At 43.2% G+C, this 26,387-nt stretch overlaps 1 protein-coding gene across 4 annotated transcripts in view; it reads left to right on the top strand.

The window, feature by feature from the left end:
* Window positions 1–26,387, top strand: part of MYO9A (myosin IXA) — a 179,995-nt gene that overhangs the window by 90,165 nt on the left and 63,443 nt on the right. For all 4 annotated transcript variants that reach the window (XM_040343045.1, XM_040343046.1, XM_040343048.1 and 1 more), the window contains exons 6-11: window positions 623–679; window positions 871–968; window positions 3,622–3,748; window positions 14,039–14,128; window positions 14,216–14,338; window positions 18,237–18,371. In XM_040343045.1, coding sequence (XP_040198979.1) covers window positions 623–679; window positions 871–968; window positions 3,622–3,748; window positions 14,039–14,128; window positions 14,216–14,338; window positions 18,237–18,371 — 630 coding nt within the window. The remainder of the gene's footprint in view (window positions 1–622; window positions 680–870; window positions 969–3,621; window positions 3,749–14,038; window positions 14,129–14,215; window positions 14,339–18,236; window positions 18,372–26,387) is intronic.

Here is a 26,387-nt window from a genome sequence, read left to right on the forward strand (position 1 = left end):
ACCAGGAAGTGAAGCCACAACGCTTCACTTCCTGATTCCCTCACTGAGGATGGCTGTGGAGGCAGCCGAGAGCCGAGTGATTGATCAGCTTCGGCTGCCAACATCGTGGGCACCCTGGACAGGTAAGTGTCCATTTATTAAAAGTCAGAAGCTGCAGGATTTATAGCTGCTGGCTTTTAATATATTCTTTTAAGGCGGACCTCCGCTTTAACTTTGGTAATATGCATTTTTTTTTTTCATTAGTCCATCAGGATGGGGCAGAACATTTAAGATTGGAGGTTTTCTATGATGTGAAAACATTACAAGTACACAGCAATGAGTTGTATGTGTTTTTGTGTATATACAAATTCAAAATATTTGGCCTGTATCACATGTTAACACAAAAATATACTCCATATCCTGTTTTTTTCAACAGTATGTGCTGAGCTGTAGGGCATTTACATTATGTGAATTGGCTACATAGTGTTGAATGAGATTTCCGCAATGCTTATGTTGCAGCACAGGGAAAAAAGAGACAAGTATGAACAGGTCCTAAGAATGAATTGACTTGCTAGGTAACAGCAGATTACCTGCGTTTTGTAGTAATCTATTTTCATATTTCATTTTTTATTGATATTTTCAGAGAACCCATAAGCCGCTGAGACAGAGCTGGGGAGAGTACGATTGTGAAGATGAAACAGTGAGTTGATTGTGCGAAGTTTGTTCACCTTTTGTGTCTCTTCTTTTTCTATTATGCCTTTCATTCACGTTATGACTGTTTATATTTTGCATTGTGATTATTGAGCAGTGCTGGACAATGACGTTTTGTAGTTGGCACAGTGAGATCTTGTTTTTACTATCTAAAGTTGTGACTTTATCTGAATTTTACAGGACTCCTTAAATGGGGAGGGTGAAGACCTCAGACATGATTTTGAACGACTGCAGCTGGCAATGGAGATGGTTGGTTTCCTGTCGGCTACACGTAGACAGTAAGTTCTGCATACAATCTCTAAAGTGCATTAGAGCCTCTCTCAGATTGTGGTGAGGCTTTGGATTTTCTTTTTTCTATTTTCTTTTTTTATCTCGATACTCTTTTTTTTTTTTTTTTTTTATCTTTGCTGTATAGCTCATTACAGTTTTAATAAATTGTTTATCACTGCAACTCTGTGCAGTACAGTATAAAATGCAGCCCGCCAGTGGAATGTTACTTTTTAGAGGAAATTTAACAAGAAACAAAAAAAATGCTAATGGGCATCCTATACACAGTCTACCATCATGGTTATTTTGTTATACAGAAAATATAAAAAGAACAAAATCTGCCAATGGGCATCATACATTGTATATGCAGTATACTATGGTAGAAAGCAATGAGAACATGAAATAGAAAATCAAGCATTTTTCCAGTTTTAGGGCCAGTAAACGGAAATTACTTTAAGGCCTCATGCACACTGGAGGTTTTTGGACGTTTTTACAGCAGCCGTTTTTTTCCTACAGTCAATAATCATGTTATCCTATGGGTCCATGCACACAGGCTGTTATCAGCAGTTTTTGTATGGGATGTTTTTTGGCTTTAAAAAAAAACAAACAAAACGAGTGGGTTCTGAGAGGAGTTTTTCAGCTGCAAAAACGCTTTAACGCCAAAAAAAACACAGACAAATGATCAAAAACGCGACTCGCCACCAGTTTTTAACGTTTTTGATCCATTGAAGAATTAAAAAAAAAAACTGTGAACGTGGAAATACACACTAATAAACACTAAAAGGTGCTATTGCAAAAACTAGGGATGTCCCGATACTAGTATCGGTACCGATACCGAGCATTTCCCCGAGTACTTGTACTCAGGGGGAAATGCTCCGATGCCTCAGCCGATACCTGGGCAGGCAGGGGAGTTGCAAGTCTTCTTCTCCGTGCAGTCTTTCCTCCTCTCCCGTGCAGTCTTTCCTCCTCTCCCGTGCAGTCTTTCCTCCCGTGGTCCGTGCAGTCTTTCCTCCCGTGGTCCGTGCAGTCTTTCCTCCCGTGGTCCGTGCAGTCTTTCCTCCCGTGGTCCGTGCAGTCTTTCCTCCCGTGGTCCGTGCAGTCTTTCCTCCCCTCCCGTGCTCCGTGCAGTCTTTCCTCCCCTCCCGTGCTTCGTGTAGTCTTTCCTCCCCCCGTGTTCCGTGCAGTCTCTCCCCCCCCCCCCCCGCTCCGTGCCGCTCTTCTCTCCCCCTCCCCTCGTCCGTGTCGCTCTTCTCTTCCCCCCGTCCGTGTCGCTCTTCTCTCCCTTATACGGCTCCTACCTTTTCCGAATGGACAGAGTCAGTGATCTCTGACTCTGTCCATTCACATAACCGAGCATTGTAACCTGTGTTTACGATGCTTCAGTTTATGAATGGAGAGGATCTTCCCTCCATTCATTTCAGCTGAGGCTGCAGAGAAAGGGACTGGGGAATCTGTGTCCTTAGTCCCTTTCTCTGTCTTAAAGGGGGGATTTCAGAGGTCTTTTAAGACCCCTGATATCTCACCAAAGACCCCCAACAGGGCTGATAAAAAAATAAAAATTCCAATAAATATTTTAAAATAAAAATAAAATGTAAAAAAACACAACAACAAAAAAAATCACTGTAAAAAAAAAAATATTAAAAAAATACCGCCACATGACATTAAAAAAACGGATCGTATTCGGTATCGGCGAGTACTTGAAAAAAAGTATCGGTACTTGTACTCGGTCTCAAAAAAATGGTATCGGGACAACCCTAGCAAAAACATTGAACATGGAAAAACTCACTGCAAAGCTACAGGCGTTTTTATAACGTTATTTTAACATCCAGTGTGCATGAGGCCTAAGGCTGCGATTACGTGGCCACAATTTTGATGCAATTTTTCCCCGCAATTTCAGGGAATGCCTGTGTTAACTTGCTTTAAAGTTGGACCAAATTAGTGCAGGGACTACGTTGAAGTCGTACTAATATGAATGGTTGTCATTGGAAATCAGGGGCCTAAAGCAGAGATCCACCCAAAAGTGGTGGAAGCCCCGCTTAACTGCCTCCCCCCTCTTTTATATATATGTATATGTGTGTGTGTATATATATATATATATATATATATATATATATATATATATATATATATATATATATATATATATATATATATATCGGGGTGTGTGTGTGTGTGTGTATATATATATATATATATATATATATATATATATATATATATTATATATAATGTGTGTGTGTGTGTGTGTGTGTGTGTGTGTAAATATCTCGCTCTCGCGCGCGCTCTGTCTCACTCGCTCTGGCTGTCTCGCTCTGGGAAGAGATCAGTCAGAAAAGATTTCGGTCATTTATCAAAGCATGTATGGCCACCAATAGTCATGTTTGCCTTTTGCTTTGGATGACCAAATCTGTTTTAAATGGGGGCAATGGCAGCCCACTCAGGCTTGTAGGGAACTGAGATGTAAATGACCTTCTCAGTGTCGTTATTTTGCAATTCACAGTAACTGTAAATATGCAAGTTGACATTTTGTAAGTTTCCTGGTGATCCTAATCTAGATTCTCCTTTTAACTGTTTTCCATGATTTTTTTTTTTTTTCGTCTTCTGACAAATTGTTTCTGCATGTGTTTTTATTTTTATTTTTTTATTTTTTTTTACACACAATAGGATTGTGTCTCTCCTGTCTGCCATCCTTCACCTTGGGAACATCCAGTATAAGAGAAAGGCATACAGAGATGAATCAATTGACATTTCCAACCCTGATACGCTCCGCATTGTATCTGATCTTCTGAAGGTGAGTCCAGAATGATTTTTCATCTACTTATTTTCCACTCCCCGCTGCTGTCTCTTGGTAGGGGAATATTTGTAGAGGTGGTCTGTGTGTGTTTTGCAATAGAGGAATAATTCACATATAATCATGTTGCCCCTTTAAAGCTTGCATGTGTCTGTTGGCAAGCTGCTTGTAATGAATACCATTTGTTCACCAGATGCAGCATTGTGTTTTTTTTTTCTTCCCCAAATTGACTGGCTATTCTACAGAGGCTGTTCATAGTACAGAAGAGTACTAATTTACAAAAGATTTAAGTGTGTGTATGTGTAGGTTACGTTAAGAGTAGTCTTGTCTCTCTTTACGAGACTTTTTGCGTCCTTCTGTCTCCCATCGTCCCATCATTCATACTGTCTACCAACATTGACAGGCCCGGGTCAGGTGGAAAGTCTCCTTCCTTACTTTGTCCTCATAAAGTCAGCTTTAAAAAGCCCCCTGGCAACGCGACGCCCCTTCTAACCTAAATAAAATCTAATAGGGATGTTTGAAGTTGGGCTCCATTATCACAAAAATCTGTTTTTCCAATTTCCCTGCAGCAAAAATGCCTGCATTCTGAAGGTTCCAATGTATGTGCTTTGCATGTTTAACACGGCGGGGATAGCGCTGCCTCTGCCTTGTGTAGACCTATCCTCTATCTATGGTGTTCTGTAATAATTCTTTCTGCTTCCATTGCTTTCCTTCCAGGTTGCCATTTTCACAATTTGTGTCGGTTAGTCTATCAGGTTTTTTTTTTTCCCCGTTTTTTATATGCACTGTATAAAGCTACAGAGATTAAACTGTGCTTTTTGTCTGGTCACTGGTAGCTTTTCAAACATCTGCGTTGTATGTGTTATGTGTGTCATTGGTTTTTAGAATCCAGTATTTTTCACCAGATGTTTAAATGCTTTTGTTCTTTTCAGGCCCAGATTGCTGTAATGAATAACCTACACATAACCTTTTATGTGCAAAGCTGGCTCCCACATTAGCATACTGTAATAATCTGGGAGCATTAACGAGAACGCTGTTTTGCTGTAGTATGTTCCCATGATGCATTCTGTCTGCTGCTTTAGGATAAGAGTGGGAGGGGAATTGTTTAAAGCTCTCTTCCACCTCTGTGGCTTAGTTAATGTGCGTCTCCTATTCCTTCTGTATTTAACTTTACTGTAATTGTACTGTCTCCGTTTATATTGTAAAGCGCTGCGTAAACTGTTGGTGCTATTTAAATCCTGTATAATATTAGTAACATTTTCACTTTTGAAGCCACAGTGGGATAAGACCTACCTTATATTTATTATACGTCCCCATCGGCATGGCATAATTTAAAGCGGAGTTCCACCCAAAAATTGAACTTGCGCTTTTTGGATCCCCCCGGTGTCACATTTGGCACCTTTCGGGAGGGGGGAAGCAGATACCTGTGTAATCCAGATATTTACCTCCCACTTCCGGGCATAGATCGCCGCAGTTTCCGCGGCTATCTACGCCATGTCCGGCCCCTCCTCCGCCCCCCGCTGTTATTTGGGAGACGCATAGGTCCCAGAAGACAGCAGGGACCTGTGAAATCATGCAGCGCGACTCGCGCATGCGCAGTAGGGCCGCAAGACTTCACTTCCTGATTCCCTTACTGAAGATGGCTGCGCCTCCACCCGAGAGCCGAGGGACAGATTGGCTTCAGGTGCCGACATCGCGGGCGCCCTGGACAGCTAAGTGTCCATATATTAAAAGTCAGCAGCTGCAGTATTTGTAGCTGCCGACTTTAAAAAAATAAATAAAAATCGACTGAACTCCGCTTTAAGGGCCAGTTCACACCAGATGCAGCACCGTTCAGTTCTGTGCGCTTTGTTTCTGCACTAAAAATGCATGCCATGTATTCCAATGGCTCTAGTTCACACAATGCAGTCAGTTTCCGGTGCAGAAACTGACCGGAAACTGACTGCATAGTGTGAACTAGAGCCATTTTGTGCAGAAAAAAAGCGCACGGAACTGAACGATGCTGCATTTGGTGTGAACTAGCACCAACAAAAAAAATATTTAAAAATTGCAGCCTGTCTTTTTAAGATTCTGTATTCTGGACCCTCCAAAAAGGAAAAATCTGACTAGTTTGTCTTTGTTTATGAGGGGCTGGGCAGTTGTGCCATAATTAACTGTCTGTACTATGTAGGCAGACCTTCATTATTCATTGTAACTAGATTTGAACACTGTCTAGCGTAATGCCTAGTACACCCGATTAGAAAGTCGGACACAAATACCGCTTTCGGAGCGATTGTCTCATAATCTGATCAATAGTACACAGCTTTTTAATACCAGAACGTACGATATTGATTTAATCAGTACAGTATTCACCTGAAAAAAATCGGAAGACCAAGACCACGCATTATTAGAAACGATAACAAAAGATTACAATACAATATAGCACATTACATCACGTCCAAAGTTCTATTCTCTCCTACGAGAATTTTCGCAACTTAAAGCGGGAGTTCACCCGAAAAACTATTTTTAACATTAGATTGAGGCTCATTTTGTCAAGGGGAATCGGGTGTTTTTTTTTAAAATCGAAGCAGTACTTACCGTTTTTAGAGAGAGATCTTCTCCGCCGCTTCCGGGTATGGTCTTCGGGACTGGGCGTTCCTATTTGATTGACAGGCTTCCGATAGGCTTCCGACGGTTGCATACAGCGCGTCACGAGTAGCCGAAAGAAGCCAAACGTCGGTGCGGCTCTATACGGCGCCTGCGCATCAGAGGTCACGATGTGCATAATAGCATGATCCTTCCATCTACTGTTGGCAACCATACTTCATATAAGCTCGTTTTGACTTTTGGAGGCATATGTCCCCCTAAGTCCATTTGTTCCGCTAAGCCTTCATTTCTACTGGTGGCGGGTCATCACCATACACGGAAGAAGTTATTAATTTATGTTTTGACAACCCTTCACTTATTCACTTGGTGGAATCTCATCACATATGGATTTTGTTTTATTTTTCATATTTTTGTTACCCAACTTCTAGTTGTTGTACATTTCAGCTTTTTTATATAATCATATGTTATATTTAAAGTGGAGGTTCACCCTAAAACATGTATATACCATTCCATCCAGCATACTGCCGACATGTACATTATGCTGTTTTTTTTATTTTTTCGCTGTACATACCGCCGTATAGCTATTTTCCCCCCTGGCTTTCGGGTAGTGGATCCCGCGGGACTGGGCGTTCCTATTCAGAGACTAAGTGATTGACGTGATGACAAAAGCTTCCCCCCTGGCACATAATGCGCGTCACCAGTTTCCGAAAGAAGCCGAACATCGGTGCGCAGTCGCTGTATAGAGCCGACTCGCAGTTCGGCTTCTTTTGGAAACTGGTGACGCGCTTATGCGCTGGGGGGAAGCTTTTGTCATCACGTCAATCACTTAGTCTCTGAATAGGAATGCCCAGTCCCACGGGATCCACTACCCGGAAGTGGGGGGGGGGGGGAGAATAGCTATACGGCGGTATGTACAGCGAAAAAGAAAAAAAAACGGCATACTGTACATCTCGGCAGTATGCTGGATGGAATGGTATGTACATGTTTTTAAGGTGAACCTCCACTTTAATTATCACATTGCATTTTCAGTGTTTATTGTTATGATTCACATTGTATAAGCGCTACACATTTTTCCACTTTTGTCTTTGCTTTTTTCAAAACAGCCGTGTTAGCAGCTTCACCTCACATTGGCAGCGCAGGGTTAGCTACACTTTTCTTTGCTTGTAAACGATCACCTTGTAAAACAACCCAATGAGTTTCAAATGGATATGAAAGGCAAAACATTTTTGAATAGATCTAAAAAAATGACAACATTCCCTCTGTTCTCAGCTGCATAAGACCTGGGGGGAGGAGAAGCCGCAGGACACTGAGCTTCCCAGTGAAAGGCTGTAGAAAGCAAAGGGACTAGCAGGAACACCAGGGATTTTTAACACATAGGAAGCAATACAAAGAGAACAGGATCATTTCTCATACAAGTACATGGTACAGGAGGCACATATCAGGAATATGAAGTGTTGGGGTAACAAACGTTTTAAGTGGCCTCTTCATGTTCAATATGAGACTAGCATGCAAAAAAAACAAAAAAAAAAAACAGACGATAATTCGTCCAATATTTTCATTGTGTGTATGAGACTTAACAAAGAGTTAAAGGTTTATAGACTAGGCTTCTTCATTTTATCTTGAGGACAGACTTGGGACAGGCTCACTCTAACATTGTTCAAAAAATAAATTGTAGGCTTGTTGTGTGAATGGGAACACATAACAAACATATACCGTATATACTCGAGTATAAGCCGACCCGAATATAAGCCGAGGCACCTAATTTTACCACAAAAAATGGGAAAACGTATTGACTCGAGTATAAGCCTAGGGTGTCCATCTGCATGCCTCACTGTGCCCATGACTAGACTGACGTTTAACATGGGAGTCTATGGAAGGGGTTCCCGGCTTTGAAAAATCGGTGCTCCCCAGCCGTAGGTCCCCCAGACAACAAACTTTACACACTTGTAGAGTAGTAATAGGGCTACATGTGTGCTAAGTTCCCGGGTCTAGGGGACCTATGACCGGCTGGTACTTGGTCCCCAAAATCACCAGAGAAATGACCGTTTAACATTGGGAGTCTATAGAAGGGGGGCCCGGCTTTGAAAAATCGGTGCTCCCCGGCCAACAAACTTTGCACACTTGTAGAGGAAGAGTTTGGGGTGACTGGAGTATAAGCCAAGGGGGGCATTTTCAGCACAAAAAAATAGGCTAAAAACTTGGCTTGTACTCGAGTATATACGGTAATTTGTGCAAAAGTGGATATAAGCTGTAAGGCCAAAATATGCGTCGGCCAAGTAGCCAACTTCATAAATGGTATTTATTTAGCTTTCTTGTTTCCTTCAACTCTTCAGATATCCAGTTCCCTGAATGTGAATTGTTTAGATTCTGCATTCTGCCTTTTACTCCACAACTTTAGAAACTTGAAATGCTGGGGTTGATTTACTAAAAGAGTAAAGCATGTTCAGTGAATTTTCATTTAGCTTAGTAAATATGCTGTTGCCACTAACCCTACAGATTTCTTTCAGAATCTAAAGCCTCATGCACACGATCGGATTATCTGACGGGAGATGTGTGATGACTGGCTGTTGTGGGAAAATCCGACCGTTTGTATGCTCCATCGGACAATTGTTGTTGGATTTTCCGTGGACAAATGTGTGATAGCACGCTTTAAAATTGTCTGCCAACAAATGTGTGTTGTCGGATTTTCCGATCGTGTGTACACAAGTCTTTCGGACGAAACTCCAAAGTACAAACCCGCATGCTCCGAAGCAATGCTCACCATAACACAACATTAGCAGAAGTTGCCCAAAGGGTGGCGTTAAAAAGCTGAAAAAACATGTTTCGTGTTTGTTGGCTGACAATTCTTTGCCGTTTTGCATGCAATAAAAGTTCAATGCCAGCGCCTTTTGGACAAAAGTCCCTATGCTTTGTCCAATGGAAATCCGATCGTGTGTACGAGGCTTAAGTGTATGGGGAGCTTTTTGTGAAAATTCACAAAATGTGCCTGCAAGAAAAAAAAAAAGAATGATTTTTTTTAATACATTTTGTTTGGGCAAAAAATAAGAATTGAAAAGCACATGTGAATTTAAATTTAAGTCATAGATATTACCGTATTTATCGGCGTATAACGCGCACCCCAATTTCAGAGGGAAGTTTCAGGAAAAAAACAATTTTTTACATTTTGTGGTCAGTGTCCATCTGCAGCCTCAATGCAGCCTAATCTGTGCCGAAATGCAGCCTATGTGCCCATCTCCAGCCTAAATGCAGCCTATGTGCCCATCTCCAGTCTATGTGCCCATCTCCAGTAATCTCGTTGTTTTAATAAAAAAGGCAATTCATATAGAAGTGTCACTCACTGTGGGTGCTCTGTTGGTCCAGATGGTGGTGGACTGGGGTTGCTGTTGTCCCTGCCTCTGTCAGCGGCGGTGGGTGATCATATTCCTCCGGTGCTGTGGAGAGGGGGACAGCGTTCCGTGAAGCACAGTGGTCACTTCCGGGTACGGATCGGGGGAGGATACACAGTCCCGCCTCCGCCATCGGCATTGGACCAGCTCCTGTGATTGATAGAACACTGGTCCAATGCCGGTGGCGTAAGCGGGACTGTGTGTGTGACGTTAGAGCGGAGTAAACAGGAGAGACGGCTCGTGAATTCCGGCGGCACTCTGCAGCGCTCTTTCCCCTCTGAGCCCAAGGTATACTATCGGCGTATAACACGCACCCGTGATTTCCCCCCTATTTTCAGGGGGAAAAAGTGCGGGGTATACGCCGATAAATACGGTAGTTATCAAGATAATTTATTGCTGCCCTTATTTTTACAGTATAAGATTCTCAGGTTTTTCAAAATCTTGAAATTTAAGCTGGCCATATTCTACTCAAATTTTGGCCGATTACTGCTGAATTGGCTGAAATTGAAGCCATGGGTGGCCCTGTCAGTAGAAAATTTGTCAGCCAATCAATGATTGCTGCTAATCTGATGCAGCCGCTGCTCAATGGAAAATCTTCCAGCATGTCCCTTTTAAAGGAAGTTGATTAAAAATCTACTTCTGTTGAGCTGGGGAGCTTACACATGATTGAAGTTCAGCCGGTCCCTATAGGGTCTGAGTTTTGATCAGTGTATGGACAGCTTTGGACTGTATTAAAACATAGTTTAGCTTGATTTGATGCAGACTTTAGCTTGATATGTCATTTGGTTATCATACAGCACAGCAGCCGTACAAACACTGATCACCTATATAAGACTGATGTAAAACAAAGGAACATTTTGTAAATGCATTACTTGTATTTATCTGGGCATGCTATCAGCATGCTTGGCTAGAGGCTACAAGGCAGTAAGTTGTAAGAAAAGTGAAGTCAATGGACATTCCTTGGTAAGCACATGGAACAAATAGAAGTTAAAGGGGGAAGGGTCCTTTTAATCAGGTTACCTTTAGCCTGAGGCCCTTGTCTGTTCAAGCTCAGGTTGTAATTTAGATTACAGTGCTACATAGATTTCTGTTACAATCTCTTCAAAGACTTTACAACCAAACTTCTTTTCATATTAGACAAATTGTCTACAAATCTGAATATTTAAGTGTGTGTACGGGAAAAGCTATTTAGATAGCATAGGGAAGTAATAAACCTGCCATACATGCTCAAAATGCGAGCCGTGTGTGGGGCTGTTTGCGCAACTTGACTATTTTTTCTCCTTACCTATATATTATATTCACTTATCTAATAAATAAAAATATATATATATGAGAGATAAGAGACGGGGGAGAGATATATCTATATATATATATCTCTATATACACGTCTCAAAAAAATTAAAGGAACACTTTGAAAACCATATCCGATCTCAACGGGCAAAAACCTCATACTGGATATCTATACGGATATGGACTGGGTAATGTGTTAGGAATGAAAGGATGGCACATTATTTGATGGAAATGAAAAGTATCCACCTACAGAGGGCTGAATTCAAAGACGCCCCGAAAATCAAAGTGAAAAAATTATGCAGCAAGCCAGTCCATTTTGCTGAAATTTCATTGCAACAACTCAAAATGGTCCTCAGTAGGTTGTATGGCCCCCAAGTGCTTGTATGCATGCCTGACAACATCAGGGCATGCTCCTAATGAGACAACAGTTGGTGTCCTGAGGTATTTCCTTCCAGATCTGGACCAGAGCATCACTGAGCTCCTGAACAGACTGAGGTGCAACCTGGCGGCACCGGATGGACCGAAACATAATGTCCCAGAGGTGTTCTTTTGGATTTAGGTCAGGTGAGCGTGGGGGCCATGCAATGGTATCAATTTCTTCATCCTCCAGGAACTGGCTGCATGCTCTCTCCACATGAGGCCGGCATTGTCGTGCACCAGGATGAACCCAGGACCCACTGTACCAGCGTAGGGTCTGACAATGGGTCCAAAGATTTCATCCCAATACCTAATGTCAGGGGTGCCATTGTGTAGCCTGTAGAGGTCTGTGCGTCCATCCATGGATATGCCTCCCCAGACCATCACTGACCCACCACCAAACCGGTCATGCTGAACGATGTTACAGGCAGCATAAAGTTCTCTGAGGCTTCTCCAGACCCTTTCACGTCTGTCACATATGCTCAGGGTGAACCTGCTCTCATCTGTGAAAAGCATGGGGCACCAGTGGCAGACCTGCCAATTCTGGTGTTCAATGGAAAATGCCAGTCAAGCTCCACAGTGTCCGGCAGTGAGCACAGAGCACACTAGAGGATGTCGGGCCCTCAGGCCACCCCATGAAGTCTGTTTCTGATTGTTTGGTCAGAGACATTCACACCAGTGGCCTGCTGGAGGTCATTTTGTAGGGCTCTGACAGTGCTCATCCTGTTCCTCCTTCCTCCTTGGACTAGGGAGATAGGATTATTAAACAAGTATTAACCCTTGCAGTGGAGGGGGGGACCCCACTGCAAGGGCTGATTTTGTATAATTCCTTTAATTATCTCTGATTATTTTCTATATGCTGGTTGTATACGTTTTGTCAATAGTCATGGTTAATGTTTATATTGCTCCATGGTCTACATGCTATGCAATGTGGTTTTACTACAACCAGCCTGTGGGATTTTTTTCAATTCAATAAGTTGACTTTAATAAGAAATACAGCTTATTGCCGTTGCACGTTCAGAGTCAAGTTTGGCGTTCTGCTGTCTGGGCTGGATCTAAAAGTGACGCCAAACAGAAGATTCACTGTCAGTTACTGTGTACAAAACAAAGGCTGTCTTATGGACACATACAGATAATTTACTGTTTGCTAGCAGAGTATGATACCCCCTCCCCCCCAGTTTGTAGTAATAAAATTGGTTTAGGTTGCACTCAAGAAACTTTGATTACACACTTTGTATGGAGATGTTATGGTATTTATTGTGTTTTTGGTATTTTTGTTCTCCTTTAGTATCAGTTTTACTCTATAAATTAAACAAAAAAAAAAAAAGAACTCGCCCGCCAGCTTTGTGTGTCTTCTCTGACTCATGCATGAAGACTGTTGCAGAGTTGTCAGGCGCACTGCCCTAGCCATTAAAGTGGATGTAAACCCGATTTTATTTTATTTTTTTCTTTCTTGCTGTCACAATGTAGAGTAAAATATTTCCTGTCATCTGTGCCCAGTCTTGCCACAAAAGGTTAATTCTGCTCTGAGCAATCCTCTTTTATTTTTCAGTGAAATAAATGGACAAACAGGAGAAAACTTCTGTCCGTTCCTCCCCCTTGCTGTGAATGACAGGTTATTTACATATCTCATGCACTAGCCTTGAGACTATTTATTTTTTAATTCCCACCCCCACCCCCACTCCTTTTCTGAAGTCATGTGGTTACTTTTCTGGATTTTGACTGGATGTTAGTGATCATAGCAAAATTTAGTGTAAGGAATACACAGGAAAAAATGCATGTTGACAAGGGGAGTGTAGAGGTGGGCGGTGAGTCTACTGACATCACGACTCCACCCACAGAGCTCCAGACAACAGTTCCATCCACAGAATCTGCAGTTTTACAGTTCTTATAACAGACAGAGGGGAGACATTTGATGGGTAAGGATACATGCATGAGGCATCTATATCCTTATAGATCAGCGCTATGGCAGTAGTTTAGAAAGGATGAGAGTGGGTTTACATCCACTTTAAGCCATTACAAGGAGTCTTCCTATTCCTGTTGATTGTTTTGTGCTATTGAATAATTGCAAGACTCTGTTTAGGGTCATGCCTGTAAAATCCATAAGGTATATCTCACTGTTGTATCCTCTTATGGTGAATTCACACTGATGGAGTGCTTTACCTCTTCGGCAGCCGTCTTTTCCGATTTGCAGTAGGGGGCAGTGTGGTGGCGATTCATTGCATCATACAGCTCCCCCCCCCCCCTTTTTTTTCTCTCTCTTTGTTTTTGTATATGATCAGTAAAAAATAAAAAAAATACACTTCATTCCTGTTGCTGTACAGTGGCGTGATGCATTGTGCTTCTCTTCTGTGTCATGCAGTTCTATACAGTGCACTACGATAAAATGCAGCATGCCTGCAATTTTTTTTAACGCTGCGGCGCAGTTTTGGGCTGTGTTGCAGTGTGAATGGGATACACAAAGCAATTTTTTACAGTGCAGTAAAACTCCTGTCCCCACACCATGTGTGAATTCAGCCTAAGTTTATAACTGATATTGCAATTTTGGCTGGACTGGCCAATGGCTTTTTCTATTTACAGCAAATTGTAATCCTTTTTATGTAAACTTCAGGTGCGAGAAGAAATGCTACTGGATGCTCTAATTACAAGAAAAACTGTAACAGTTGGAGAAAAACTCATCTTGCCTTATCGTTTACCAGAGGTGAGTTTTTTTTCTCCGGTCTCCCAAGATTGTAGGTTTTGTTGTATGTGGGAACAAATTTACCACCCCTTTATGTGCTTTTTCCAGGCTATTACAGTAAGGGATTCCTTGGCCAAGTCTCTCTACAGCGCCCTGTTTGATTGGATCGTCTTCCGTATCAACCATGCTCTTCTCAACATCAACAGCAAGGCAATGGATGAAGCAAGCCAGGTAAGATGAGAATATGTAAAAAAATAAGAAAAATTCCCAGCTCACTTACCAGCCAGCCTGCAACAAACCAAATTGTACTGTCTAACACTTCACATTAAAACCAGGGGTTTAGTTTGCACACATTTGCAAATATACGAGTTCGCTGCAGGGCCACTTCACAGCACCCCAGTATACTGCAGAACTCCTGCACATTTATAGTATATGGAGCACATATATAGTAATGAATAGATTAACCACTTAACCCCCTGACCATATTGCTGGTCAAAGACCAGAGCACTTTTTGCGATTCGACACTGCGTCGCTTTAACTAACAATTGCGCGGTCATGCGACGTGGCTCCCAAACAAAATTGGTGTCCTTTTTTTCCTACAAATAGAGCTTTCTTTTGGTGGTATTTGATCACCTCTGCGTTTTTTAGTTTTTGCGCGATAATAGAGTGACAATTTTGCTATAATAAATATCCCCCAAAAATATATATATATATAAAAAAAATTTCCTCAGTATAGGCCGTTACATATTCTTCTATATATTTGTCATAAAAAAAACAACGCAATACGCGTTTGATTGGTTTGTGCAAAAGTTATAGCGTTTACAAAATAGGGGGTTGTTTTATGGCATTTTTATTAATATTTTTTTTTTACTAGTAATGGCGGCGATCAGCGATTTTTTTTTTTTTCGGTACTGCGACATTATGGCGGACACTTTTGACACATTTTTGGGACCATTGGCATTTTTATAGCGATCAGTGCTATAAAAATGCATCGGATTACTATAAAAATGCAGGGAAGGGGTTAGCACTAGGGGGCGGGGCAGGGGTTAAGTATGTTCCCTGGGTGTGTTCTAACTGTAGGGGGGGTGGACTCACTAGGGGAAATGACTGATCGCTGTTCATACATTGTATGAACAGACGGTCAGGCATTTCTCCCCTGACAGGACCGGGAGCTGTGTGTTTACACACACACACAGCTCCCGGTCCCCGCTCTGTAACGAGCGATCGCGGGGGCCCGGCGCTGATCGCGCACAGGAGTCGGGGGCCAGCGGGGGGCGCGTGCGCGCCTCAGGCGGCCCGCACGCGTGCCCCTGTTGGCTGCTGGGTGAGGTGACGTATAGCTACGTGCTCTCGCCCAGCAGAGCCGACCTGCCGCCGTATAACTGCGGCTGCTGGTCGGCAAGCAGTTAAGGACAGGTATGCCTGGAGTGAGCCCACTCCTCCTTATAGGTTCAAGGACACCCTGGACACCCAGCAATAACACAGTGGCAGCAAAGGTATCCAGGGGAAGTTCTGGTCAGTTTCTGCACCGGAAACTGACTGCACTGGTGTGAACTAGAGCCATTGGAATACATGGGAAACACTGTGCATGCATTTTTAGTGCAGAAAAAAGCACACAGAACTGCGTCTGGTGTGAACTAGCACACAAAGAAAAATGTCATTGACCCAGTGTGACCATATAAGGTCAGTGATATCCCAAGCAACCCCTCCCCTTTGTGTGTGCAGCGACACTCGGGTCACAGCTGATTGGGCACTGACTGCTTCCCTCTGGGTTTGGACCAAACCCAATCTCATCCTAAAGCCGGCCATAGACTATTGAAATGTCAGCCGGTTCAGCAGGAACTGGCCAACAATCGAACTACATATGGGCAGGCTGATTGATCAATCAACTTGGATACAACCAGCCTGTGGGATTTTACATGCAATTATTACTAGTGGCTGTTTCAGCCACTAGTAATAATCACTGTGTTCTCCCATCAGGGACGGCTTTCTCTGCCCCCTTGCTGGAGAACACAATGGCTTTGCGGAAGGAAATCTCTTATATATAGCCTTAGAAGTTTTTTCAGGATTATAATGCTCTGTCTTTTTGGCTGTATCTACTCTCACTGTTAACTTGTCACGTTAACAGAAAATGTTGGTAAATCGTCAATTTGGAGGCTATCTCGGCAATAAAAGCCTTTTCGAAAATAGAAAAGAAGTCTCTTTTCTCTGTTCTTGTTTGTGACAGTTACCCTTATTCAACAACTCATTCATTGACCTACCTGGAAGGGTTACATTTCTGCGGTAGTCCCAGAGCAGTGATGCTGCAGCATTCCAAGACTCGGACTGCCAGAGATGTGGATATAGTTGGGTTTCATTCACATGGTTGGCCTTTGCTGTAAGATGGCCATACAGTCACCTTTGCCTGACACCTTTTGTAAACATGTATTCTGTGGGGGTTATTTACTAAAGGAAAATCCACTTTGCACTGCAAGTGCACTCGGAAGTGCAGTCGCTGTTGGTCTGAGGGGGACATGCACATGATTGGATGATAAAATCAGCAGAGCTTCCCCTCATTTCAGATCTTCCTCTCAGATCTACAGCGACTGTACTTCCAAGTGCACTTGTAGTGCAAAGTGGATTTGCCTTTAGTAAATCAACCCCTGTGTGTCTCATGCACTCATAGGCCCGGATTCATGTAGGAGATACGACGGCGTATCCCCAGATACGCCGTCGTATCTCTGAGTCTGAGGCGTCGTATCTTGGCGCCTGATTCAAAGAATCAGATACGAAAAAAAATTCTCTAATACGACCAGCGTAAGTCTCCTACGCCGTCGTATCTTAACTGCATATTTACGCTGGCCACTAGGGGCGTGTACGCTGATTTACGCCTAGAAATATGTAAATCAGCTAGATATGCATATTCACGAACGTACGCCCGGCCGTCGCATTACAGATACACTGTTTACGTTAGGCTTTTTCCGGCGTAAAGTTACCCCTGCTCTATGAGGCCTAGATGAGGCGTACCAATGTTGGGTATGGACGTCGGAACAGCGTCGATTTTTTCACGTTTTACGTCGTTTGCGTAAGTCGTTCGCGAATAGGGCTGGGCGTCATTTACGTTCACGTCGAAAGCATTGGCTTCTTGCGGGTTACTTTCATGCGCATGCGCCGTTCGGAGAAAGCATCATTTACGTGGGGGTCACAATACATTTACATAATACACGCCCACATCTTCCGCTGGCCTATTTACACTACGCCGCCGCAACTTTGCTTTGAGAATACTGCACTTGCCTGTCAAAGTTGCGGAGGCGTAACGTAAATAGGATACGTTACGCCTGCACAAAGATGCGCTCTCCTACGTGAATCCGGGCCATAGGGTCTGATTTACTAAATGAAAATAGGCTGTTTAGTCTGCAGGGGAAGTTTCCCTTAGACTAGTGAATGAGGTGAAGCTCTGCTGACTTTGTCATCCAGTCATGTGCAAACAAAACGTAACTGGGCATTCTTTGCAGAGTGAATTTTCACTAAGCTAAGTTAAAATTCCTTTGCTCTAGCAAAGTGAACAGCTTTACTTTTTTAGTAAGTCAACCCCAAGTTGTCAACCACCCCATAGTACAAAATAAAAAGCAATAACAAAACAAATGGTACATAAATATCCCGTGTCTTGGATTCTGATTAGTTAGGAACTCTAAGACCACAGGAACTGTACAGACCGGTTCTCGTGTTTTACCATGTTGTGTGATCGCTTTAACTGTAGCCTATGTAATTTCATCTGCTGATTTACAGGTGTATTCATAGCACACAAACCACTTAATGATCAGAGGAGAGACCAGGCCCCTTCCCTGTCTACTAGCTCATAGACACCCATAGCTATTTTTAGTTTATCAAAAGCAGGCAACAAGAGAGCAGGCAGGGCTTAAAAACAAAAAAAACGCATGTTCTGCAAACAAAAGTTATATGGAAACACCCTATATTAAATATTTCTTAGTAAAATAACAATTTCATACTAATGGTAAAAAACATGAAATATCAGGTTTTAAACTTAAGATGCATAGTATAAAATCCTTCTAAGGAAATAGGAATAAGAACCAAGTCTCTGCTGCCCACTTATTGTAGTTTATTATCTTTTTGCTTTTTTTATATCTAGACTCTTTCCATCGGGGTCCTGGATATCTTTGGTTTCGAGGATTATGGAAGCAACAGCTTTGAGCAATTCTGCATTAACTTTGCCAATGAGCGTCTACAACATTACTTCAATCAACATCTCTTTCAGCTAGAACAGGTTGGTGTTTTACAAAATGAATTTTAAAATCGCATCACATTTGTATTAGGACTGGCTAGCTGCTCAGTTTTTATGCCATATTGCAGTTGGGTTTAAGAGCATTGATAAAATAATGGGTTAATATAATGGAATCTTCTAGTGGAAAAATATCTATCATGATATTCATCTTGCCTAAAGATGCACCCAAAATCGAAAACTAAACTTTTAGATGAATACAAATAGGTAGATTCAAGTACATCTGCCTAAACTTGCGGCGGCGTAGCTTAGCCTGTTTAGGCTACGCCACCGTAAGTTAGCTAGGCAAGTACATGATTCTCAATGTACTTGCCTGCTAATATACGGCGGCGTAGCCTAAAGCGGGCAGGCGTAAGGGCGCCGAAGTCAAATGTGTTGGAGGGGGGCGTGTTTGATGGAAATGAGGCTTGACCTCACGGTTTTTACGGGTTTTTTTTTACTGCGCATGCGCCGGGCGCCTACATTTCCCAGCGTGCGTTGTGGCTAAGTACGCCGTACGGGCCTATTGATTTCGACGTGGACGTAAATCCCAATTCACGGACAACTTACGCAAACGACGTAAAAAATTTGAATCTCGCGGCGGGAACGGCGGCCATACTTTAACATTGTTATTCCACCTAATAGGTGGAATAACGTTAGGCCTGCTAATGCCTTACGGAAACGGCGTAAATCGACTGCGGCGGCCGGGCGTACGTTCGTGAATCGGCGTATCAACTCATTTACATATTCTACGCCGACCGCAATGAAAGCGCCACCTAGCAGCCATCCAAAATATTGCAATCTAAGATAGGACGGCGCAAGCCGTCGTATCTTAGATATGTTTAAGCGTATCTCTGTTTGAGCATACGCTTAAACATACGTCGGCGTAGATTCTGAGTTAGGTCGACTTATCTACTGATAAGTCGGCCTAATTCTACCTGAATCTACCTAAGAGAGCATAACCTACCTGTCTAGTAGTTACTATTTTCTCTTTGTCCTGCCTTTGCCTGTAATCTGAACATCCTTAAACTCATCAGCTGCTGCAACACCCTCAATGGTGCCTCTGACAGCAAATGTCCTTGTGGCCACCAATTACATTCGGCCGCCTTGCAAAATTTGATTCTGATCAGAAATATTTGAATATGATTGATGAAGAAAGAAAGTTACACAGTGTAGGCTTCAGAAAGTATATTTCTACTATTTTTTTTGAAGCATTGTGTACTTTTTCTGCAGTAACACAGAATTCAGATTAAAACGGAGTTCCACCCACTTTTAGAACTTCTCATCAAAAGCATTTTTGCAGCATATAGATTGTGCAATGGCTTACCTGGATAGTATAGTTTGCAAACAAGTTTCTTGTCTCTGCCACCCGCGAATATGTCCGTCATATCCGGCAACGCACTGTCTGCTAGGAGCTTGGAGTGCGTGTGGATGGCCGCAGCTTGCCAGTCACGTGTTAATGGTTGCCCACACAACAGGGCGGGCAATTCCGCCGCCGCCCGTTGTGATGGCAACATAAGTTTACTACACTGTGAGCACCTTACACTGCGCGGGTCTCGCACTATGCAGGTCTTATGCCCCGTACACACGGTCGGCATTTCCTACAACACATGTTCGATGTGAGCTTGTTGTGAGCTTGTTGTCGGAAAATCTGACCATGTGTACGCTCCATCGGACATTTGTTGTCGGAATTGTCGGATTGAGAGCTGGTTCTCAATTTTTCCGACAGCAAAAGTTCTTGTCGGAAATTCCGATCGTCTGTATGCAATTCCGACGCACAAAAATCCTACACATGTTCGGGAATCAATTTGACGCATGCTCGGAATCATTGAACTTCATTTTTCTCAGCTTGTCGTAGTGTTGTACATCATCGCGTTCTTGACATTCAGAAATTCCGACATTTGTGTGACCATTTGTATGCAAGACACGTTTGAGCCAACAATCAGAAAAAAATCCATGGTTTTATTGTCGCAATGTCCGATCGCGTGGACACACTACATTACACTGCGCGGGTCTCACATTGCGCATCCCCGAGAACAGGCCGTGCATGCTGGACATTCAGCTGCACCGTATCCTGGAAATAAATGCTTGTGGGCTTCACATGCCCACAAGCAATATGGGAACTTCATATACAGCACAATATAAGGTATTTTTTTATCAAATATGTTGTGTATTAGAGCTGCAAATTTTCTTTAAAATGTGAGTGGCATTAACGTATGTTAGGATCCAAAGTTTGGCTTTAAAAAAAAAAAAAAAAGAAAAACATGTCGGTGGAACTCCGCTTTAAGGGTGAGCTTTCTAGTTTTATAATGGTTGATGTGTTGACTTGTTAGCATTAGTAACTCATTGGGGTTGATTTACTAAACCTGGAGAGTGCAGAATCTGGTGGTGCGCCTCTGCATAGAAACCATGCAGAGGTGCAGCTTCCAGGTTTTTTTTTTTTTTTTTTTGTCAAAGCTTAATTGAACAAGCTGAAGTTAGAAGCTGATTGGCCAACCATGCACAGCTGCACCAGATTTTGCACTCTCCAGTTTTAGAAAATCACCCCATTGTATGCTTTCACTTTTTGTCTGGCATTGTCCTTTTGATAAACCAATTCTGTATTTAAAGCTGAGTGCTATACAATATCATGTGGCCCGCGGAACCCTCTGATGTGGGCCGTGAACTTCTGCTCTGGAATTACGGGTTGGCAAGCAAAGATCGCTGGTTGCCGACCCGCCATACCACAGCATCAGTGTTGTGATAGGAAGCTGGTGTTAGAGGAAGATAGCAGCTGCGGAGCAGAGCCCCATAAGCCAATGCTTCCTCTACAGCGCCGGCTTTTGCCACAGGCGGGGTCTATGGCAAAGTTCAGCTAACCCGCAGGATAGACACAGCTGCACTCGCGGTGTGGGTAAACTGCAACACTTCAGCGTGAAAGCAGTCTTAGGCCCCTTTCACACGATCAGCCCAACCAAATAGGACCCTCAATTCACCTCTACAGAGCGACAGAAGTCTGTTTATGCCCACCTACCTCCAATCCGAAAAACATTTGTCCCCTTCCATCTGGACAAATAGGAGGGCCTATAGAGTAGCTGTGACCTGTCATCCGTCCGCTCCACTCATTGTGGCCCGCAACTAGTTACCAAGTTGCTTAAAGGGGTTGTAAAGGGATTTTTTTTTTTTTCATAATAAGCATCTTTTACCTGCAGACATTCCTCTTTTCACTTCCTCATTGTTCGTTTTTGCTCAGAAGTTGCTCTATTTCTTCTCTGTTCTGTTCACTTCCTGCTTGTCTGATTTTACTGACCACCGTGATGGGAGGCTTTACTGCGGTGGTCAGTAACATGCTCACCCCCTTCTGGGAACTACATCAGTGTGGCAGGACGCTCTCTACGTGTTAGAGACCTCAAGGAGGTGTGAATTACTGGGCGTGCCGCAATTCATACTGGGAAATGTAGTTCTTACATGAACGAGCACCGCAAACCAGGAAGTGAATGAGAGAAAAGAAACTAGAACGCCAGAGGTGATATAGATGAAGGAATTTAATAGGTATTTACTCGTTTTTTAACAGAATCATTACACTATTCTGTCTGTCTACCTTGCAGACATTCATTTTAGGCAAAAAATGTTTTTCATTTACAACTCCTTTAAGTGGCCCTCGTTCTTCAAAAGTTTGGGCACCCCTGCTTTAGATAGTCTCTGAGGAATCTCTCCTCTGCTTTCACATTCTATCATCAGAAAGAACATGTCAGGAAATTTCCTGCTGCCTTAAAATGGTGATTTTCTTCTAATCCTGTCCCTGCACAAGTATAGCATGAAGGCATTAGAAGCAAATTCTATACAACTGTAAGCTTGAAGTACACATTGTTGAGTCTTCTCAATATAGAAAAAAGCAAGGAATTTTCTGACTTTTTTTGGTCTAATTTCCTTCTAACAACTTAATTCAATGAAATTCCTTGCCTGTAGTCATGTACACACAGGCTTCAACGTGCGTGTACCGAAGCTTTTATTTTTGCAAAGTTTTCAGCATGCCTATAAAGCTTCCGTTTCCGTTTGGGGATGTTTAATGCAGATCCTAATGGGAGTACTTGACTGTCCCTTAATCTATTTGCATGCTTCAGCAGGTTTTCAACAAGCTTCAACACTGCTCGCCACTTTTTGAAAGCCTGCTGAAGTATTATACTTGCTTGTTTAGGGGTCGTTCACACCATACGTGCATGAAAACTGACGGGAGAACTACACAGATTTTACTTGCAGAGACATCCGTTTCATATCAGTTTTAGTGCAGGTTAGTTTTGTGCCCCATTCACACCAATGCTGATGTCATGTCAGTTTTTTTTTTCATGCAGAAAACTGCATACACATCACAGCTTTCTGCGCAGAAAAAAATCTGTATGCGATACCAGTGTTGTGGTGTGAACAGGGCACATAGAGATCAGTTCGTTTTTTTTTGTGCCCTTGCAGAACGTGTGCAGAAAAACTGACGCCTCTGCACCATGGTACAGAGAGGTCAGTTTTTTAGGGTTAGGGTTTCCCCTTGAAGAATAAGGCTAGGACTCAGGAATTGGAACAGGGACCTCCCCCAGAGGTCAGAAGACAGGTTCCCAGAGGTCAAAGGTCATGAGGTGTTGCTGACCCACCCCCACCAAAGTATACTGCCTACCCCAACTAAGTCGGGGAATGAACAAGTCTGGGAAACTGCACGTGTTTTGCAAGGGCTCAAAGAAACCAATGATTCTCGATGTGCAGATTTTTTTTTCTCTGCAGGAACCTGCAACATGTATGTAGTTTTCTGCACGAAAAAAACACATGAAATCAACATTGATGTGAACAGGGCACATAACTGACGCACATGAAAACTGATGTCAATGTGCATAAAAACACTATGGCCCAGATCCACGTACCTTGGCGCATATATAAGGCCAGCGTAGCGTATCTCAGATACACTATGCCGCCATAACTTACAGCGTATTTTCCGTATCCACAAAGAATTTGCGCCGTAAGTTACGGCGGCGTAGTGTAACTGTGTCAGCGTAAGGGCGCGCAATTCAAATGGATAAGATGTGGGCGTGTTTTATGGTAATTCATCTTGACCCCACTTAATGATGTATTTTTTGAACGGCGCATGCGCCGTCCTTTGGGGAATCCCAGTGCGCATGCTCAAAATCACGTCGCAAATAGTCAATGCTTTCGACGTGAATGTAATTTACGCAAAGCCCTATTCGCGAACGTTTTACGCAAAAGACAGAAAATTTGACGCTGGCCGGACGTCCATACTTAAGATTGCGTACGCCTCATAGAGCAGGGGTAACTATACGCCGGAAAAAGCCTTGCGCAAACGACTTAAAAAAATGCGCCGGGTGGTAGTACGTTTGTGGATTGGCGTATCTAGCTAATTTGCATACTCGACGCGGAAATCAACGGCAGCGCCACCTAGCGGCCAGCGTAAATATGCACCTTAGATCCGACGTTGTGCGTTTTTACTGCGAGTTTGTTCAGGTCACCAATGTAAAAGGCAGAAAAACGCCTGTAATCTGCCCCAAAGAAGCTTGTGTTCTTTTTTGAGCTTAGGACGTTTGTCAGGCGTTTTGTTTCAGGTGACAAGACGCTCAGATGTGAACAGGTGCCATTGAAAAGAATGAGATGTTGCTTGCTGGGCATTTTTTTTAGGCATTTTACAGGTGTTTTTTGAGCTGAAAAGGCTCAGGTGTGAATGCAGCCTTAAAGTAACAACTCTCATTTATTATGAGTTTAACAAACCCAAACTGTGAAAAGGCGAAAGGTTATTTTAAAGACTTGTAGAAATTGGCCAAAGCTTGCTGAAAGATATGCAAATGCTTTGCAGAAGCTTGCTCTCACACTGCCGTTATACAAGCTGAAGCCCATTTGTTCAAGGCATAAAATGAAACTGCCACTGTTGACCTTTTATTCTGAAACTATAAATTCCCCTGCTGTCATGATTTTGTGGCTCCAGTACTGTCATGGTTACTATCACAGCATAAGTGTGTAGTTTAGAAATTCTGACTTTCCTGAACTACATAATTGTTCTTGATCGGGGACTTCCGAATCCAAAGACTGACAACTATCATTCTCGTAGGAAGTAAGGATGAGCTCTGGCGCGTTCGCAAAGTCCACGTGCAGAACCCGCCAGGAAGTCGACACTGCGCTGCTCTAATCACAGGCAGTGAGACATTTCCCGATCTCTGCAGCCGCGCATCAGGACAATGTCTCGCTGTCTGTAATTAGCGCAGTGCCGACTTCCTGGCGGGCTCTGCACGTGGACTTTGCGAACACGCCGGAGCTCATCCTTGGTAGGAAGGTCTGCAGCGAAGGCCTCCATATTGCACTCAACACCAGTTTCTGTCTGTTTTAGTTTCCTAAAGTGGTTCTAAATAAAAAAAAAGGATTTTTATGTTAATGAATTCTTTGCATCAAGGTAAAAAAAAAATCTTTCAACACCTGTCTCCGCCACTCTATCTCAAAACACTTACCTGAGACCTCTTATTATTGAGCAGTGTACCCAGCTGTAGCACTGCTCTCCTCTCCTCCTCCTCCTCCTGCTGTCGGTCAAATCCTGTGAAGAGGGTTCAGGGATGTGGCCAAGTCACACTCTGTGTGTCTATAGAAGCACACAGCCCAGCTCAGGAGCACACCTACATGGGTGTCCCCTCAGCACACAGCTTGCTATGGATCTGTAAGCTGGCCTTACACATGGTTTTTTGTTTTTATTTTCATTTTCATTTATTTTTTCCTTTTTATGCAACTAGCAAAGTAATTTTCTCCCCACCGGGGCATTGTATGCTGACAGCGGCACTTGCCACTGTTCAAATACACTGATGAGCAGCTGCAACTGATCGGTGGAAACCTTTCCAAAGCGTGCCTTTTGAAAGAAGTCCATTATACAGTCAACTTCTGCCATGTTGGGGAGCCCCCAGGCACTAATTAAAATTTCGATCAGTACATGGCCAGACTGGCTCTATCTGGTAGACATATACTGAAAAAGAGAATTCATATAGAATACCACATTGTGCAGCGTGATGCTACACAATGTGGTATTCTAGATGGATTCTCTTTTTCAGGTGCACAGGTAAGTAGCCATATTTGCTTTCCTGCTTGCTGATCAAGCAGGAAAGCAAATATGGCTACTTACCTGTGCACACATTATTACAAACTATATACAGAATCAAGGTTTTCAATATTACATTTACAAAACACAGAAAAAATATTACTGTTCACCTTATAATAGTACAAGGTATTTTTGTGTGTGTGGACAGAGGCCCAGATTCAAGTAGAATTGCGCGATATTTGCGGGGGAGCAGGGCAACGATTTTGCCCTGCGCCCCCGCAAATATTTTGCGCTGCCCTCGATTCACGGAGCAGTAGCTCCGTGAATTGCGAGGGCGCGCCGGCAAATTTGCCCGGCGTAAGCGCACACAAGTTAAATGATCCCGCCGGGGGCGGGAATCATTTAAATTAGGCGCGCTCCTGCGCCGAGCGTACAGCTCTGTAGGGAAACTTTCCCGACGTGCATTGCGGCAAATGACGTCGCAAGGACGTCATTTGCTTCTAAGTGAACGTGAATGGCGTCCAGCGCCATTCACGTTTCACTTACGCAAACGCCGTGAAATTCAAATTTCACGGCGCGGGAAGGCAGGCTATACTTTAGCATTGGCTGCCCCTACTATTAGAAGGGGCAGCCTTGCGCTAAAAGTAATCGTACGGAAACTCCGTACCTGGCTTGCGCGGGGCCCGCGCAAGCTTGTGAATCAGTGGTAGTATGCGATTTGCATACTACACGCTGATACACAATGGGAGCGCCCCCTAGCGGCCCCCGCAAGAATGCAGCCTAAAATCTGCGAGGCATAAGAGCCTTATGCCGCGCAGATTTTAGCCTGCAGTCGGTGTAACGAGGTTCCTGAATCAGGAGCACTCGTTACACCGGAGCAAGTAAGCACTTGCGCTGCGTAACCTATGGTTGCGCGGGCGCAAGTGCTTCTTGAATCTGGGCCAGAGATATTAAAATCTGTGCTTACAACTAGT

This window comes from Rana temporaria, chromosome 3 (assembly GCF_905171775.1).
Source record: "Rana temporaria chromosome 3, aRanTem1.1, whole genome shotgun sequence".
Taxonomy (NCBI): Eukaryota; Metazoa; Chordata; class Amphibia; order Anura; family Ranidae; genus Rana; species Rana temporaria.